This window comes from Hippopotamus amphibius, chromosome 13 (assembly GCF_030028045.1).
Source record: "Hippopotamus amphibius kiboko isolate mHipAmp2 chromosome 13, mHipAmp2.hap2, whole genome shotgun sequence".
Taxonomy (NCBI): domain Eukaryota; kingdom Metazoa; phylum Chordata; class Mammalia; order Artiodactyla; family Hippopotamidae; genus Hippopotamus; species Hippopotamus amphibius.
Genome location: NC_080198.1, coordinates 90,724,417 through 90,741,611, shown reverse-complemented (window position 1 = coordinate 90,741,611; position 17,195 = coordinate 90,724,417). Strand labels below are relative to the sequence as shown.

The following is a 17,195-nucleotide window of genomic DNA, read 5'->3' as shown; positions in this document are numbered from 1 at the left end:
CCGCACAACAGAGTACGATGCAGCTGTTACAAAGACAAAGGTAGATCTTCATACATTGCTGGGGAGCGCTGTAATTGATAAACCAAGTGAAAAAAGCGAGATGCAGAACTATATTATATAGGGAAAATGTCCCGTTTGTAACCACAAAACAATAAAAAAAGCTCTTCGTGGGTGTCAAAATATTTGCATAAGCATTAAAAACACGTGAGAACCACCTCAAACTGTTAACAGAAGTTATCTCATGATTTTAAGACCCCAGTGCTGGCAAGCTTATTGATTCTTACTCTAAACACTTCAGAAGTTCTGAATTGTTTCAAGCAAGCTATTTTTTTTTCTAAGCCACTTAGTAAACTATTTTGCCTCTCATGAAGGATTTTTTATAAGCTCAAGAATATTTAAGTGAAAGGGGGAGACATAATACTAGATGTACAGTCTGATGAATGCTATATAAAAATATGCCTTTAAAAATACTACAAGGAAACGAATTTATTCTGGTCCTGTTAAAATTGTGAAGAGGTGACACATTAATGCTTTTCATCTCCCATGTTTTTCAAATGTATAGATACACTTACTTTCATCATAAAATTTAGAATAAAGAGAAATATTATGAGACACTTGTCAAGAAGTTTATGTGTTGACTACCATTACATAAAAATTAGGTGAAATGTTTATCCAGCAAATTTAAACATATTTATGAAATTGTTATTTTTACTAGAGATTTATTTTTTTAACCAGAAGTCCACATTCATTACTTTTAAAATTAGAAATGTGAACTTTTATGCAAAAGAAAATAAAGAGACAAGCAAAAAATAAAAATTATCCATAATCACACCACCAAAAACAACTTCCAATATCCAGGATGATGACAATGTATTTTTGTTCTGTCAACTGCTTTCATCATTTAATTTATTGTGAACAAATTTCTATGGCAATTAAATGTGTTCTATAACATCATTGTTAATGATGTTACAGTGACTGCATGCAGTTCACTGCATAAATCTTCGGTAATTATTTTGATCAATACTTAAGTGGGGTTTGGTTTTGTTTTGGTTCAGTTTTGGTTGCTACCATAAACAACACTGCAATGAAAACCCTCTCCATGCTGCTCACTGAACTTCTCTGATTGTTAGCTCAGGATAAATTCCTACAGAATCAAAGGGCACAAACAGGTTTCTTCAAAAAGTGTGTTGGATTTTTAATCAGGAAGAATTTAGAAGGAAAGTAGAAAAAACCAGATGGCCTGTGCATTAGGGCGTGGTTTGTAGCCCCAGGGCTGCTTCCCTGCATCCCCAAGGCACCATCTGTCTCTGGGGGGCTGATTACCAGTTCATTCCTCTCGTCTGCCAGGAGGGTATTTCTGTCTTCCAGCTTCCGTATCACTGAATTCAGTTCAGCAATTTTTAGCTGAAATCGCCGCACATCTCGCTCGTCCATATGTTGATCCTAAAAAAGAATCGAGACTCGAATGTACTTTGAAAAAGCTTAACTGAGTCAAAGCACTCCGTGGACCCTTCTTGAAAAACTCTAAGGACGAAAGTGAGCTCCTCACTAGGGGGACCGTGCGCCGTGCTGGGGCTCCCCCAAGTCGAGCAACATGTGGAAAGACTTCATTTCAAAGGCTATGAGACCGCAAACCCTCCAGCGGCTCCCTGACATCTCAACGTGGTCTCTGGGGACCTTCCCTTCCGAGTCCCCTGTCCGCTAAGCATCTCTGATGAAGGCACAATCACAGACGTTCCAGGGCACTCCTCAAGGGCTGCCCTGTGCCCACCTCACTCCCCACGGAGACGCCAGCACCTCCTGTGGTGTCTGCACACAGCACCCCCGACAGACACTTGAGTAATTAGTGAATGAATGAATGTGTGAGTGAGTGAATGCAGCTTTGGCCTCCTCTGTGCCTGTTAACTACCAAGCCGTGGCCCCAGGTGCCCTGTCTGCTGGCTGAGCGCCTTGCCACGGGCAGGGCTCCACCTTTAAGTCATGGTCCTGTCCCGACTGGGTCCCTTTCTGAGCTCTTACTGGAGACTCTGCACTCATGGTTTCATTTCTTTCCTTTCAATGAGCTCCAAGACCACAGGAGGCAAAAGCAGTCCATCCATCACCTCTGTACTCCCCGTGCCTAGCACTGGGCCTAGGACACAGTGAATGTCTGCATGTCTAAGGAGGAAGAGGTAAGGGAGGGAGGGAAGGATGCACAGATGGATGGAAGGGAAGGAGGAGGGGTGGGGGAAAGGCAGGCAAGTTCGCCAGAAGAATGACCAGTAGGAGGAAGGACGGGTAGGTGGTCGGCTCTGAGGCCCCAGCACTTGCATGAGCCCCTCACCTGGACGCCCATGAGCTCTGCCATGTCCCCTATGCCAGGTGGGAGCTCTCTCTTTGGACTACCGTGGTACCGCTCAGCCTCTCTGACCTGAACCAACTGCTCATCCAAAGCCTCTTTCTGAAGAAGCAGCTTCTGGGTCTGCCCAGTCTGCACGCCAAGTTCCTTCTCCAAGGCCAGAATCACGCGATCTTTTCCCTTGATCTCATCCATCTGAAAAGAGAAAGAATAAGCAGCCAATTGCAGGGGCTCATGACCAGGGAAAGCTCCCGCTTGCTGGCCTCAGGCCCAGGGAAAGGTTCAGCAGGTCCATGGACCTGGGGCAGCTGAACGCAGCAACATGGCACAGAGAGACACCACAGTGCACAACCCAGGCCCTGCTCGCCTGTCGCCGCTCCCAGCACAGAGGAGCACAGCGCTGTGGGCTCAGCAACCTATATGGTCAACCAGACACTGACCATCGAAATTGATCTGTGCCCATGTCTCTCTCACCTTAATGAAATCAAGTTGAATCCTGACCCTCCAGGGCGCCTCCAGCCACCACCCCGCTACCCCCCGGCAGCTCAGCTTCTTCAGAGTTGGTCACCCTCCTCTCTCCCACTCCCGTCTGGCCACGCTCCCACCTCCCCAAAGAAACAGCTCTTGCTAAGGTCTCCAACACTCTCCTGGCCCCCACACTCACTGGACAATTTTCCATCCTGACTCCTCTCCCCATCTGACACTGTCGCCCACTCCCTGCTTCACGAACCGCTCCCGCCCTCCCACCCTCTGTGGGACTTCACTGTTTCCGTCTGCTTTACAGACTCGCCTTGCCCTGGTCACCATGGAAGTCTGTAGTTTCCGAGGCTTGGCCCTCTTCCCAGTCTGTGTCCTCTCCCCAGCCAGCTGCATCCTCACCCATGACATTAATTCCCTGTGCGCAGCGGAGGCTCTAACCTCCTCCCCCTGTCTTGATGTCTCTCAGAGTCCCACAGTCAGAGAGCCAACTGACTGCTTCTGGGGCCTCCAAAGCACCTCCGTCTCCCCACATTCGAGCCTCAGCGTGAGCCCCAGCTTGCCCAGCCCAGCCTCATCCCACATTCCCTAGAGGAAACCAAGCAGAAAGAAGCTTACAGAGGAGGGAGATTCTGCCACGGGCCATACACTTCAGTTGTTTCTGGACACAAAGCCAATGGCTGGGAAACTGCCCGAGTAAGGGCACTATCCTGCGGTGCCCCTCCCCCAAATCCATGTCCTTCCTACAACCTGAGAATTGACTTCATTTGGAAATAGGGTCTTTGCGGATATAATTAGTTAAGATGAGGTCAGAGAGGAGTCGGGTGGACCACAATGACTGGTGTCGTTATAAGAGGCGAGACAGACACGGGGATAAGATGGTGGCAGAGACTGGGGTGATGCGGCCACAAGCCACGGAACACCTGGAGCCACTGGAAGCCAGGAGAAGCAGGAAGGATCCTCCCCTATAGCCTTCAGAGAACATGGTCCTGTGACACCTTGATTTCAGACTTCTAGCCTCCAAAACTGTGAGTGAATAAATTTCAGTTGTTTAAGCCACCCAGTTCATGGTACTCTGCAACAGCAGCCCTAGGAAACTAACACAGGTGTTAAAAGAGAAAATTTCCCAAGTACTAGTTTCATTAATTGACAAAAATCATAATAGTTTCAGCTACAATGATTACTTTATCATCATGGGATTTAGGAATAAACTCTATTTGAGATAAGGTACACAAAAAAAGTTCTGAAAACACTAATGCTTTAGTAAGGATGATTTCAACAAAACCTGGATAAAGTCCATACGACGTGGGCTTATTAAACACATACCTGTGAGTGCTGCCATGAGCGCGCCTGTGTGTAAGGCAGCATAACATGGATACTGCCTTGATTACCCAACGTAAAGGTTAAAGCCATCTGATATAAAACAACGTAGCACATGGAGTAAGAAGGTATGAACTGGAGAATGATCCCCCACTGGTAAGCTGTGTTCAGGCTCCTCACCTGTAAATTGGGGATGTAGGAACACCCACCTAGAAGGGGAGCTGGGAGGACTGAACGGGACTGCAGAGACAGGCAGGCTGCTTAGGAGCAAGGCCACTGGGCCCAGACTGCCTGGGTTCCAGCCCTAATGCCACCACTTATTGGCTCCCTCACCTTGGTTTAGTTACCTGATTTCTTACTAAGCCTCAGTTTTCCCATCTGTGAAATGGGGATAATAACAGAGGTGTTTTAAGGATGAAATGCATGAACGTCTAAAAACTGCCTGGCACAAAGTAGGCATAAAATAAACACCAGCTCTAATTGTAAGTGTTGCATGCACATAGTAGGTCTCAATAAATAGTTGTTCCTGTCCTTCCTAGACTTTTGTCTCCATTAGGTATGCAAATATTGAGGAAACGAATGAATGAATACTGCAGTGGTTAGAATTGTGGTTCTTAAAAAGATATGTCCATATCCTAACTTTGGATACCTGCGAGTGGGACCGTGTTTGGGAAAAGGGTCTTTGCAGGTGTAATTAAGGATCTGAAGATGAGGAGATCATCCTGGATTAACTGGGTGGGTCCTAAATCCAATGACAAGTGTCTTCATGGGATGACAAGAATATGCAGACAGAAGAAGAAAAACACAGAGGGGCGGTCACGTAAGAGACTGGAGTGGTGCAGCCACAAGCCCAGGAACACTCAGAGCCACCAGAAGCTGGAAGAGCAAGGAAGGGTCCTCCCCCAGAGCCCTCAGTGGGGCACAGCCCTGCTGACACCTCGATTTTGGACTTGATCTTGGAGTCCAGAACAGTGAGGGAATAAACATCAGTTGTTTTAAGCCACTGAGTTTGTGGCCATTTGTTAAGGTAGCCCCAGGAAACTAATACAAATGCCCTTCTCCCTCAGCACACTTTCAGAGGTAACAAATTCGAGTTGATTGTCACCTGAAACTCTTACTTCTGAATCATATACTTTGAATTCAGACACAGATAGCTACAGCAGAGAATACTAGTTAAGACCCCTGCCCCTGAGGGCAGAGAGAAGCTAGCTCAAATCCCCGCCCCCACCTGCTGTGTGACTCTGGGCAGACAGGGCCACTTCTTTTAGCCTCAGCCTCTGTAAGGTGGCGACACTGAGAACACTCTGTCCAATTGCAGGGAGACTTGGATCAACCACGGGAAGAATTTAGCATAGAGTTTGGCCACCATTAATCTACTTTAGCTCCAGCTTAACAGAAGGCTACTTAATTAAAACAGCAGACCATGAAAAACTGATAAAATATAACTGAGATTACAGAAGGAGGAAAATGGTACCCCAACCTCCAGACTGAGATTTTCAAGCAAAGTCCCAGAGTTCTGACAAGCTCTTTGAGTGGCCTTTCTTTAGAAGAAAGAAGGATGCTTGCCTTCCCTCAGTATCCCCAGCCAACTCCCCATGACAATCTCCTGGAACTCCAGCCAAGGGTGTGCCCAGTGCAGCTTCTCCTGCAGCAGCTGCAAAATGTGCCCGCTGCTCCCCCTGGTGACAGTCTCCTGCAGCTCCCAGCTTCAGCTGAACCTGCTGCGAATGGGTGGGAGCCCCTCCCCGCTGTAGGGAAGAATGCTTAATGATGCAGAAAGCATGGCTGCCACTGCAGATTTCAATCCAGAAGCAATAAGAACTATGTGAAAGGAGTTCACTGATTTAAACCACTTAAACATGCTTTCATTAATTCAACAAACACTGAACAGAGTGACATCAATGGGTGCTGGAAAACATGGATAAGCAAAACAGATCAGATCCCCGCCCTCAGAGCTTCCACTCCAGAGGGAAGGGCTGCTGGAAACATAATAAAGAAGTCAACACTGGAGTAGATCAGAGCCTGATTGATGCTAGGAGAAAAAAATAAATCGAAGGGAATCAGTGGTACCAGTTGAGGGGGTGTTACAAGTTAACAGGTAGCACATCAGCATCCCGGCTGCACACTCCTGGCTTTGCACTGGAGCCCAGAAGCCCTGCCCCCACCACCGCATTACACTAGTTCTTCCCGCAAAAAGGAACAGCATCTTAAGCAAGACATCTCTGGAAATCCAAATTCTCAGCTTAGAAGAGCACCAATTCCCCACTTTTCCTAGTAAATGAGCAGAGGGCTTACACCCCATCACATGCAAAATGTTCCGAGAATACAGTCTCCACTAGTGGAGATGGCATCCAGGAATGGATGGACAATCCGAAACAGATGCTGCAGCCAACACTTTCTAGGTTGTCACATTTCTCCAGCCGGAGTCCTGAGTTTCCAGAGGTCAGGAGACTTGCCAGCTCACACAGCAACACAGGTACTCTCACTACTGTAGACCTTGGTCTGGTCCCCAGGCTGGGCTCTTAGTGATCCTGTCCCCTGCTCTCAGGACCCTGATGAAGCATAAACCTCTGACAGTGAAATTCTTTGAACCCCATCATCTGAGTGTGCCAGACATTCCTGGGTTGCATCCCTACATCTGTCTCCCCTTCTCCCATACTCCCACTCTCACCATGTGGTTCAGCAGAGGGGTGGGGCTGAAACCACTCCAAGTTCCCAAGGTAGGCCCTGACTGGCTCATGCCACCTGCATGGCCCCACCCCCTAACAGTAATTGGCTCAGGGATGAATACATGACCCAATCAGAGCCAACAGGCCTGAAGAGGGTGTCGCTAGGACCCTTCTGTTTCTCCTTAGGAGCTAAGAAAGAGCTTATCTCGCACCCCAAGTGTCACTGCAGCACTATTTACAATAGCCAGGACATGGGAGCAACCTAAACGTCCATCGATAGAGGAATGGGTAAAAAAGATGTGGTACACATATACAATTGACTATTATTCAGCTGTAAAAAGGAACGAAATAATGTCATTTGCAATGACATGGATGGATCTAGAGATTATCATACTGAGTGAAGTCAGACAGAGAAAGACAAATATCATCTGATATCACATATGTGAAATCTAAAAAAACAGTACAAATGAACTTATTTACAAAACAGTAATAGAGTCACAGATGCAAAGAAAGGTGGAGAGGGATAAACTGGGAGATTGGGATTGACATACACACACTACTATATATAAAATAGATAACTAGTAACAATCTACTGTAGAGCACAGGGAACTCTACTCAATACACTCTAATGACCTATATGGGAAAAGAATCTAAAAAAGAGTGGATATATGTATATGTATAACTGATTCACTTTGCTGTACAGCAGAAACCAACACAACATTGTAAATCAACTATACTCCAATAAAAATTCAAGAAAAAGAAAGAGCTTCTCTCGCTTTCTCTGGCTATTTCCTAAGAGGATGTGGGGTCTGGCACAGTGGTAGCATCTCACCAGCACATGAAGAGCTCAGAGCCTAAGAATGACGTAGAAGGGGGCAGAGCAGAGCCTGAGAAACCCGGGTCTGGGTGACATCATTAGTGCCACTGGAGATATGCCTGAGGCGAGTCCTGCTACTTCAGTCATGAGAGACAACAGACATGGTTTAAGCTGGTTTTAGGGGGAATTACTGTCACTTGCAACCATAAGATTCTAACTGACATAGAGTCAGGGAAAGAACAACAGTGTGGGTGACGGCTATCACTTCTTACTTACATGTTAGTGTGAGCTCAGGACTACATTTGTACTTAAAAGACATGCTCTCGCTCAGTCTTCAAAAGACCCTCAAAGTAGACATTATTTACTCCATTTTACAGATCAGCTCGAGGCCCTGAGAGGTGAATGTGCCCACACTCTAGTCAGAAGCAGATCCATGATTCAAACTCAGGTCAGTCCCCTGCAAAGCCCCATTATGCCCTCCCTTGGCCCCACAGGCACAGAATCTAATCACTTCTCAGCAGTCACATCCATCAGGACACTCATCTCAGTGAAAACCTCAGTTTAGCCAGCTCCCAACAAACCCACCGATTTGTGAATAATTTTGTTACCTCCACTTCACTGCAAAGTTTGGGGAATCAAAGAATGAAAAAGAAGATGCTACCCCAAGATCCATTCTCCTCTCCTCCTTGGTACCTGTAGTTGGGTAAATGGTGTCCCTCTCAAATTTCACGTCTATCTAGAAAATCAGAATGTGATCCTATTAGAAATAGGGTCTTTACAGATGTAACTAAGATGTAAGTTAAGATGAGGTCATAACAGATTGGGGTGGGCCCTAGATCCACTAATTGGTGTCCTTATAAGAGGACAAGACACAGCCACGTGGGGAGGAGAAGGCCATGTGGAGGCAGAGACTGGAGTCGCGCAGCTGCAAGCCGAGGAATGCCAAGGATTCCCAGCAACCACCCAAGGCTGGAAGAGGCAAACCAAGGATTCTTCCCTGGAGCCTTCAGAGGGGCACAGCCCTGCTGATGCCTTGTTTTCAGACTTCCAGACTCCAGAACTGTGAGAGAATAAATTCCTGTTGTTTTAAGCCATGGAGTTTGTCACAGCAGCCTTAGGAAATGAACAGAGGGCCACAACAGGATTTATTAGGAGCTGCCATGCACTTCCCAGCTCCCCTTGCAGCTGGGGGAGGTTGAGCGAGTAACTTCCAGCCAAAGAGATGGAAGTGGCAGTATATGAAAATTCCAAAAACAAAAGGGCTCTTAAATGAAGACCACAACCTCCTTCATCTGCCCTCCTATTCCCAAACCGGGATGAAGATGTGATGACTGGTACTCCATGGCATGAGGGGCCATGAGGATCTGGGCCACATCCCAGAGCCCCTTCTGAGGGGAAAGCTGAGACTACACTACTCTGTGGAGCCCTTTACAGACTTCGTACATGAAAGAGAAATAATTTGCATATTTTAAGCCCCTGTGTATTGAGGGAAGGCTTCTCAGACCTAATCCTAATTGGTCTAAGGAATGAGTCCAATGCCCCATGTTGACCATAACGGCCTTTTCTTATAGACAGTTTCTTAAGAGGCATATGAAATGTGTAAGTGGAAGCCTGGAAGCCTTCTTGCATTTCTAATCCAATCCAGCTGACAAAGAAACAAAATGCAGGCTACCATGCTGCCAAGAGGCCTGTCTGAGGAGGGACATTTATCAAATGCGCGGATAGTTGGAGAAATGGACATTTATTCTTTTCACTCTATTCTCCTAAGTGGCCCACACACACCGAGACTACCTGAACTGGGGATATTTCTGTTTGGCACTGAAACGGAAACTGACACCAAGTCCTTGGTTCATTTTAAATTAAGCTCAATCCGTCCCTTGTGCAAATACTTGTTTTTTCCCCATCTTATTTACTTAAATATACATTTCCTATAACAGAGGAACATATTTTATGTCTCCTATTATATAAATGATAAGCTGTTGATAGATATTTTAGTTAACTTAATTCTTATAACATTGCAACAGATACGTGAACATTCCTGCTTTCGCAGATGAGGCACTAGGGGCTTAGAGATCATAAGCCACTTGATTGGGGTCACACAGCTAACAAGTGAGGGAGTCTGGATTCACACCCAAGAGAGACTTTCTCCAAAGCCTTCTCTTCCTATTATGTGGTAACACCACCCCTAGAAAAGGGGCTGGGGAATACTTCTGAGAACTCAGTATTGGTATGTGCTTAGACTTTCTATGTATTAGAAATTCAAAATCAGGGCCTCTCTTCTGCCATTCTTGGCACTGGATTGTAAAGATGTGAACTGACACTCTGTCACTGACTGGAGACCCGTCTAGAGATGTACAGCTGGACGGGGACTCCAAAATGACACCTGGTCCTTCTGCCTCCAGTCCTTAAATTTCTTACAGTGTCTCCCACAGACAGGAGAGACCTGCCAAAGCCTCCATTCCACACTCAGGATGGCAGGGGCCTTGTTGGAACCCCAGGGCCAAGAACCATGCCTGGAGCACAGTGGTCCCCCAAACTCGGCATTTACCGCTCATGAGGGGAGGACTGGGGCACGTGCCTGTGGAGAGGACACCGGGCGTGCGTCCTGGAAGGATGGGGGGGGTGTGTGCGGGGAGGACAGAGTGCTTGTGTGCAAGTGGGACAGGGTGCGTGTGTGCACGGAGGAGGGGGTGCGTGTGTGCAGGGAGGGCAGAGTGCTTGTGTAGAAGGGGGACAGGGAGCGTGTGTGCATGGAGGCGGGGGTGCGTGTGTGGAAAGTCAGGCGCGCACGCGCGCCGGCAAGGCGGGGACGGGGAGAGCAGCTCACATACCAGCCGGCGGATATCGCGCTCGCACTCGCGCTTGATGCGGTGCACCTCGTCCTGGTGCGCCTGGTAGGCGGCGCGCAGGTCGGCCGCCTTGGTCTTGTCGGCCTGCATGCAGTTGCTGAGCGCCTCCTCCGCCTGCTTGCGCGCCGCCTTGAGCTCCAGGATCTCCTGCTGCAGCCGCAGGCGCTCGCCATCGAAGGTCCTGCGCGCCTCCTCGCGCGCCTCGGCCAGCAGCGCCGTCTTGACCTTGTCGGCCGCGCCGTCGCGCAGCACGTTCAGCGTGGCCTGCAGCCGCTGCAGCTCGCCCTCCTTGATCTTGGCCGTGCGCGCCGCCTCCTGCTCGTGCTGGCGGATGAGCACCTCGCGCAGCGCCTGCAGCTCCTTGGTCTTCTCCTCGTGCAGCTTGGCCCTGAGCTCCGAGATGTAGGCCGTGTGCCGCCGCTGCTCCTGCTCGCGCTCCAGCTTGGCCTCCTGCAGCCGCTCGCGCAGTTTGCCCACCTGGAGCCGCGGAGGGGAGAGTCAGTCAGGGTCAGGGCTGGGGGGGGGGGGGGGGGGGGGCGCGGCCAGGCCCGCCCCCACCTCCCCACGTCCCTTCCTGTGTGACAGGCCCCTGAGACCCTCCCCCATCCCCACACTCCAGTTCTCCCTCCTCACACTTCCATCAGCCCCACCCAGCCTCTTCCCGGCTATTTTGTTGAGGTTTTCCCAGCCGTGGAGAAACATCTGAGGATGTTGGAGAGGTGAGTAAGGCTTTGACATCCCTTCCAATTGGGAGATTTACGAAGATGGACAATTTATCAGTCACAAAATATGCCCCGCAGAAATCATCTCTCTCATCAAAGCCGAACAGACTATAAACCGGAAATACATTTCCAGTGCCCATGCCCTGAACTCTGGGGTCAGAGGACACCAAGCAGGTAGAAGTAGAGGGGAGAGGGGCGAGGTGCCCCCATGGCTGAGTGGTCCCCCTGCCTGGGTTGGGGCTCCAGTGCACCCTCCACAGAACCTCTTACAGCCCCAGGAAGGAGGTACCTTTTGCTGCAAGGCAGCCGAGCCTTGGAGATACCCCAGTGACCTGCCGCGGCTGAGGGGCTGCCGAGGGGCTGCCAGTGCCCTGCAGACACCAAGCTGCTAAGCCCCTCAGAATGTATTCCTCTAATCAGCAAACAAAACATTATTTGTAAAATGTGCCAAGGGAGTGTTTTCTTCAAACACTCCAAAAGGCGTTATTCTATCTTTTCGTTTCAAATGTCACAATTGCACACATTCCACAGGAATCCATTCGTGTTCTAAATTACACCAATCTCCGAAGAACCAAAACAAATGTGTCTCTCATGGACAGGCTGCTTCTGTGGAAAGTGGCGACACTTCCCCCCGACCACACTGTTTATAGCACACCAACGTGCTGAAATTAATTTCAGTGAGTTTTATGGTGTCACCCAGGTTGATAAATCCTTACTTATAACACTAGGGAAAGAAGCAAATAAAACCGACCAGGCAAAAATACAAAATCAGCATCTCCTTACATCAAACACTTACAATCCCTGAAATAAAACAAGCACTGGTCAGAGGGCCCATCTCACCTAAGAGCTAGAATTGGCCTCTTCCTAAGGGACTGAGTGCCAGGAAGCCAGAACTTTAAATATTTAACACGCTCTCCCCAGGGAGGAACTAAATGCTTCTGGCATTCTCCTTCTGAGGAGGCAACACTGTCCTGACTTTCTGGGTTAACGCTGACAGTGACTTGAAGTCAAAGGGATGGGCTCTTGTTGGAATCTGAATCTGTGCTGACGAGTGCATCTCCCTTGGCAAATTATGTAACCTCAGCACGGTTAATGTTATGTGTCAACTGGGCAGGGCCATGGTACCAGGCCATTCGGCCAAACACCAGTCTAGATGTTGCTGTGACGGTATTTTTGAGGATGTGATTAACACTGAAATTAGTCGACCTGGAGTAAAGCCGATGACCCTCTATAACGTGGGTGGGCCTCACTGAGTCAGTTGAAGGACTTCAGAGAAAAGACTGAGGTCCCCGGATGAGGAAAGAATTCGGCCTCATTACCATGAGATCAATGCTCCCTTGAGTTTCCAGCCTGTCTGCCCTGCAGATTTCAGATTTGTCAGCCTGCGTAACCGTGTGAGCCACCTTCTTGAAAAAACCAAATCCCTCTCCATCTCTTTCTCCTACTGGTTCTTTTTCTCTCTGAAGAACCCTGACTATACAACATTCTAGGGCTTCCTGACCCTTCCCTGTGAAGCAGGGCCGTCAACAGCCACCCCTTAAAACCTGTTGGGAGGAGGAAAGCTGAAAGTAGGTGAGTGGATAAAGGGAAGTTTGGTCCCAGAAAGTAAAGGCCAGCATGAGAACAGGTATGTGCAGGACAGCCTGGGGGAGGCCAGGCCTGTTCCCATGAAGGACAGAGGGGGCCAGCTGAGATGGGCCAGCTGACACTGTGTGTAGGGCAGGGAGGCTAACAGTGGATGGGCCGGGGGAGAAGGCCCTTCTGGGTCCCACCAGCTCTGCCTAGAAAAGCTGAGGGTCGAGCCCAGGCGCCATGACCCAGGTGCCATGACGTGGGTGTGGCACAGTGAGGCGGGGGCGGCCCCTCCTTACTCCATTGAGTGGAGCAAGGTCTCCACTTCCAGGCCCTGATGACCACCCTGGTCCAAGCCAGTGGCAGAAGCCCTCTGCCAGACCATGGCAGTCACCTCCTCGCCGATCGCCCTGCCTCTGCCCCAGCACACTCGCCCTTTAGTCCTCCCCGGCGGCCAGCACAGGCCTCTGAACCCACATGATAGATGGTTTCCCTCCACTGCCCTCTGAATCCGCAGGATGCAGGTTAACTGTTCTGAAACCACTGCATGTGTAGAGTGTTGAATAACTAAGTAAGTGGGTGGTGGGGTCAGGCTCTCCCTGCTGGAGATGAGCAAGGGGAGGAGGCCAGAGGATCCAGGTGGTGGTGGATTAGATGGGGCACATCAGTAAGAGCTCATGTTTAACTTAATATATAGATGTTACATTTAGAAATGGTTTAGCTATGTGTACATATATGGTCAGTAAACGCACATACACTTCCTTGCTCTGTCAGCTAAGCCTAGAAGCCATGACGTGCCAGCAGCGGTGAGCACACCCAGGGCCCAGATCTTGGTTTCTCCTGCCATTCTCTAATAAATGGGACCAGGGCTCCTTGGAGAAATGAGTGGCTGTAGGACTGGGGCAGGCAATACACAAGAGGAACCTGGAGCACCTCACAGGACCAGAAAGTAGGAGTTTGCCTAAGAATAAATTAATAAAGAAATGCCACATGCTGGGGTGTCAAAGCCACACAGAGGCCAACTGAGAGAGAGGCCAGTGTCCAAAGCTAGAACAGCTTGAGCAACAAAATAAAGTCGTATTGGATTATAACCCAAAGTATAAAATAAGTGTTCATAGTGATATAAATGATTGAATTGATATATATGAAAATACAAAAGAAAACAAAAAAAAAAAAACCTTGAGGGCTCTGTGGCATCCAGCGTACAAGCCCGAGTCCTCCCCGGCCCGTAGCACTGACCCCGGCTGATGGCCCTCTGGTCCTGCTCCCTGACCACCCAGCTCAGGCCACGTCCCTGCCTGCTGCACCTCGGACACGCAGGCACCTTCCCACCTGCAGCCTTTTCCCGAGCAGGCCCCCCTGCCTGGAACGCTCCCGTCCAGGTCTCTGCAGGGGCTGCTCTCCCCACACCCATGCAGCACCCCTCTGCTGCCGACCACCTCCCCAAAGAGCCACCCCCACTCCAACTCCACTCCTCTCCACCTGCTTCTCCTGCTTTACTTTCTTGGCACTTTTCACTACGGAATAAATATTACATGTTAATTTTCCTGGCCTGCGTTCCCTACCTCTCCCATTAGATACAAGCTCCAGGAGAGGATCTCCAGGGCAGCCCAGCTTCTGGGACAGAGCATGGCACACAGTAGGTGCTCAATAACTAGCCGTGGACTGAGCAAAAGAAAGAATGAAAGGATGATGGGCCCGGCAGGTTTGTAAATAATGAATGACAGCAGCCACGCCCCCGGGCCTGAGGGTGGCTGCAATGCTGGGGTACCGGCCTTTCCTGGGCGGGTCCTAGGCTAGCTGGTCCTCTGCCTGGTCCCTGTGCCTGCACCTTCCTTCCATTCTCCAGGAGGCCTGGAAGCCTCCCCCGACTGGGTCAGGGCCTCTCCTGGGCTCCTGGAACCCTGCATGAGTCCCTCCATCACCACACAAATCACATCCAAATTCCAACCCTCCCGGCTCACCCACTGTGACCAGCAGCCCCTGGAGGGCAGCATGAGGCCCGATTCACTTCTGTAGCTGGACTAGTCCCTGGCCCAGTATAGATCCAGACCAGTGTGGGCTGCTCACCGCAAGAACGGATGAATCACCAGCTGGTGAGTGGTGGGCGGTGGCTGGAACCTCTATGGCCTGGCTCAGGTCCATGTGCTGACCACTGCCCTCTCTGCCCCCAGCCACCCCAGGCTGTGGGCCTCAACACGTCAAGGACTCTGCCCCAGTGGCTCTGGTACCCCGATTGGCCCTGAGGATGCTCCCAGGTGACGCCAGACACCTGGGAGAGTGTGAACCCTGCTCCCGTTTTTGCCAGCTAGCAAAACCCTCCAGAGCCAGCTCCAGACCACCTCTGCAAGGTTTTCTCAGGCCCCTCTGACCACTGCATGATTTCCTAAAATCTCTGGTGTGACATGCCAGGTACTGTTGTCCGGTTAGCTCCCTGAGCATGTGAGCACCCAGCCTCCCTGAGGCTGGGCCGTTTCTGAGTCACTTCCAAGTGCCCAGCCCAGGCCCAGAGCACAGGCACGGTGGGGGGCTCAACAAATGCGTGGATGAACCAACAGGTACATTCCCCACATCCCCTCAGCCTACGGTACTCATGGGGGCTCCTCTGCTAAAGTAACAACACTGTAAATGCAACATCAACAAGTTATCATGAGATCATATAGAAATAGCAGTTAAATGCAATATGTTTCTCATACCAGCCAATAAGTACATTGCTGAATTCTCCGACAACAGAAACTCTCCCAGTAGTCATGTGGAAAAGACCCCCGGCAGGGCCACGAGGTGGCTGGACGGAGAACACAGGCAGCCAGGGCCCGTGGAGGCAGGAGGTGCCTGGGAATGAGGAGGCACAGGCTGGGGTTCTTGTAGGCCTGGCTTCCAACCCAGTGCCAATGCCTGCCACCGTGCTGACCTGCTGCGATGGGCGGAACTGTGTCCCCCCAAATTCCTGAGTGGCCGTCCTAACGCCCAGAACCTCAGAATGTGATTGTATGTGGAGACAGGCTTAAAAGAGGTTACTCACTTAAATGAGATCATGAGGGTGGGTCCTGATCCAATACAACTGGTGTCCTTATGAGAAGAGATTAGGACACCAACACACACAGAGGAGACCATGTGAGGACACAGGGAGAAGATGGCTGTCTACAAGCCAATGAGAGAGGTCGCAGGAGAACCTCTCTGCCCACACCTTGATCTCAGACTCCTGGCCTCCAGGACTGTGAGGAAATAAATCACCGTTGTTGAACCCCACCCCACATCTGTGGTACTTTGTTAACGGCAGCCTCAGCCACCTCTCCTCTGCAACTTTTTTTTTGCTCACCTATAAAGTGGGGAAAGCCACACCTGACCTCACAGGTCACTACGAGGGTCAGGAGGCCCTCTCAGGTATCTGGTGTGGCCTGCATAACAGATGCATAGTAAGTGTCTGCCAACCGCTGAGTAACTACATGTGACAGGCAGTGCCCCCGCCCTAGATACGACTCTCTCATTCATTCCTTAAATGACTCAGGGAGGCACACACATCAGACATCCCCGTTTAACAGACAGGGAAACTGAGGCATAAGGCAGCTACCTGGCTTGCCCCAAGACCTCAAGGCGAGTTAGGTGGTGGAGGTGGGATGGAGACCTGGCCGAATGACACTGGCTGTGTGGCTTCCCCGGTAATCACAGCTGCTGCTGCTACTTCCTGGTCAGCCCCTCCAGGCCCAGCTGTGCAGCTGACAATCCAGGAGATCCTGGCGGGCGAATCCCTCCCGAGCTGGGCAGGATGTGGCCAGGCTGGCACCTCCAGCAACTGTGTTCAAAGACCCCGGCTGCCCTGGAACTCTGAGTGTCTGCGGATGGGAGGGAGCACATGTCCCCAGGCTCCAGGAGCCCAGTCTTCATTGCCCCAGGTCAGAGACCCTGCTTCTGCTCTCCACGTAGTTGTTCTGAGCTGGGGTACCAAGCCCCAGGCCCCTCCCCACCTAGGAGCTGGACCCTGCTCAGCCCTGCAGCTGCTGCCGGAGTCCCAGCTCTCAACCAGACGCCTGCTGCCAGCCCCCAAGCAGTTCCTCCCCTCCCTCAGGTGCTACGGGCAGGGCCAGAGGGTACCCTCACGGCTCGGGGTATAACCGCTCCCTCCCCAACCAGGCCAGGCCTTCAGTCGGGTGCCCCAGGAGCAAGCTCAAACCCCATCCTCCTTCTCCCACCACGTGAAAGGCAGCTGCTCTCTGGAGAGGCAGAGCACTCCCACCCCACCTGCTTTTGCCCTCAAACCACCCAGGTCAGAACCACACCAACAAAAAGGGCTGTGGCAGTGCCCAGGCACCAGATGGGCTTTTTTGGTTTACATTACCCAAGATCTTTAAGACAACCTTAAACTGGGTGGTTATTATGATGCCAGGTTACAGGTGAGAAAATGGAGGTTCAGAGACTTTACATCACTTGTCT

General features: G+C 50.4%; 1 protein-coding gene across 3 annotated transcripts in view; it reads right to left on the bottom strand.

The window, feature by feature from the left end:
- Positions 1-17,195, bottom strand: part of JAKMIP1 (janus kinase and microtubule interacting protein 1) — a 140,070-nt gene that overhangs the window by 57,110 nt on the left and 65,765 nt on the right. For 2 of the 3 annotated variants that reach the window (XM_057705495.1, XM_057705494.1), the window contains 3 exons: positions 10,453-10,947; positions 2,324-2,533; positions 1,324-1,443 (listed from right to left, as the gene is read on the bottom strand). In XM_057705495.1, the coding sequence (XP_057561478.1) occupies positions 1,324-1,443; positions 2,324-2,533; positions 10,453-10,947 (825 nt within the window). The remainder of the gene's footprint in view (positions 1-1,323; positions 1,444-2,323; positions 2,534-10,452; positions 10,948-17,195) is intronic. The other variant, XM_057705496.1, reaches the window with a different exon arrangement.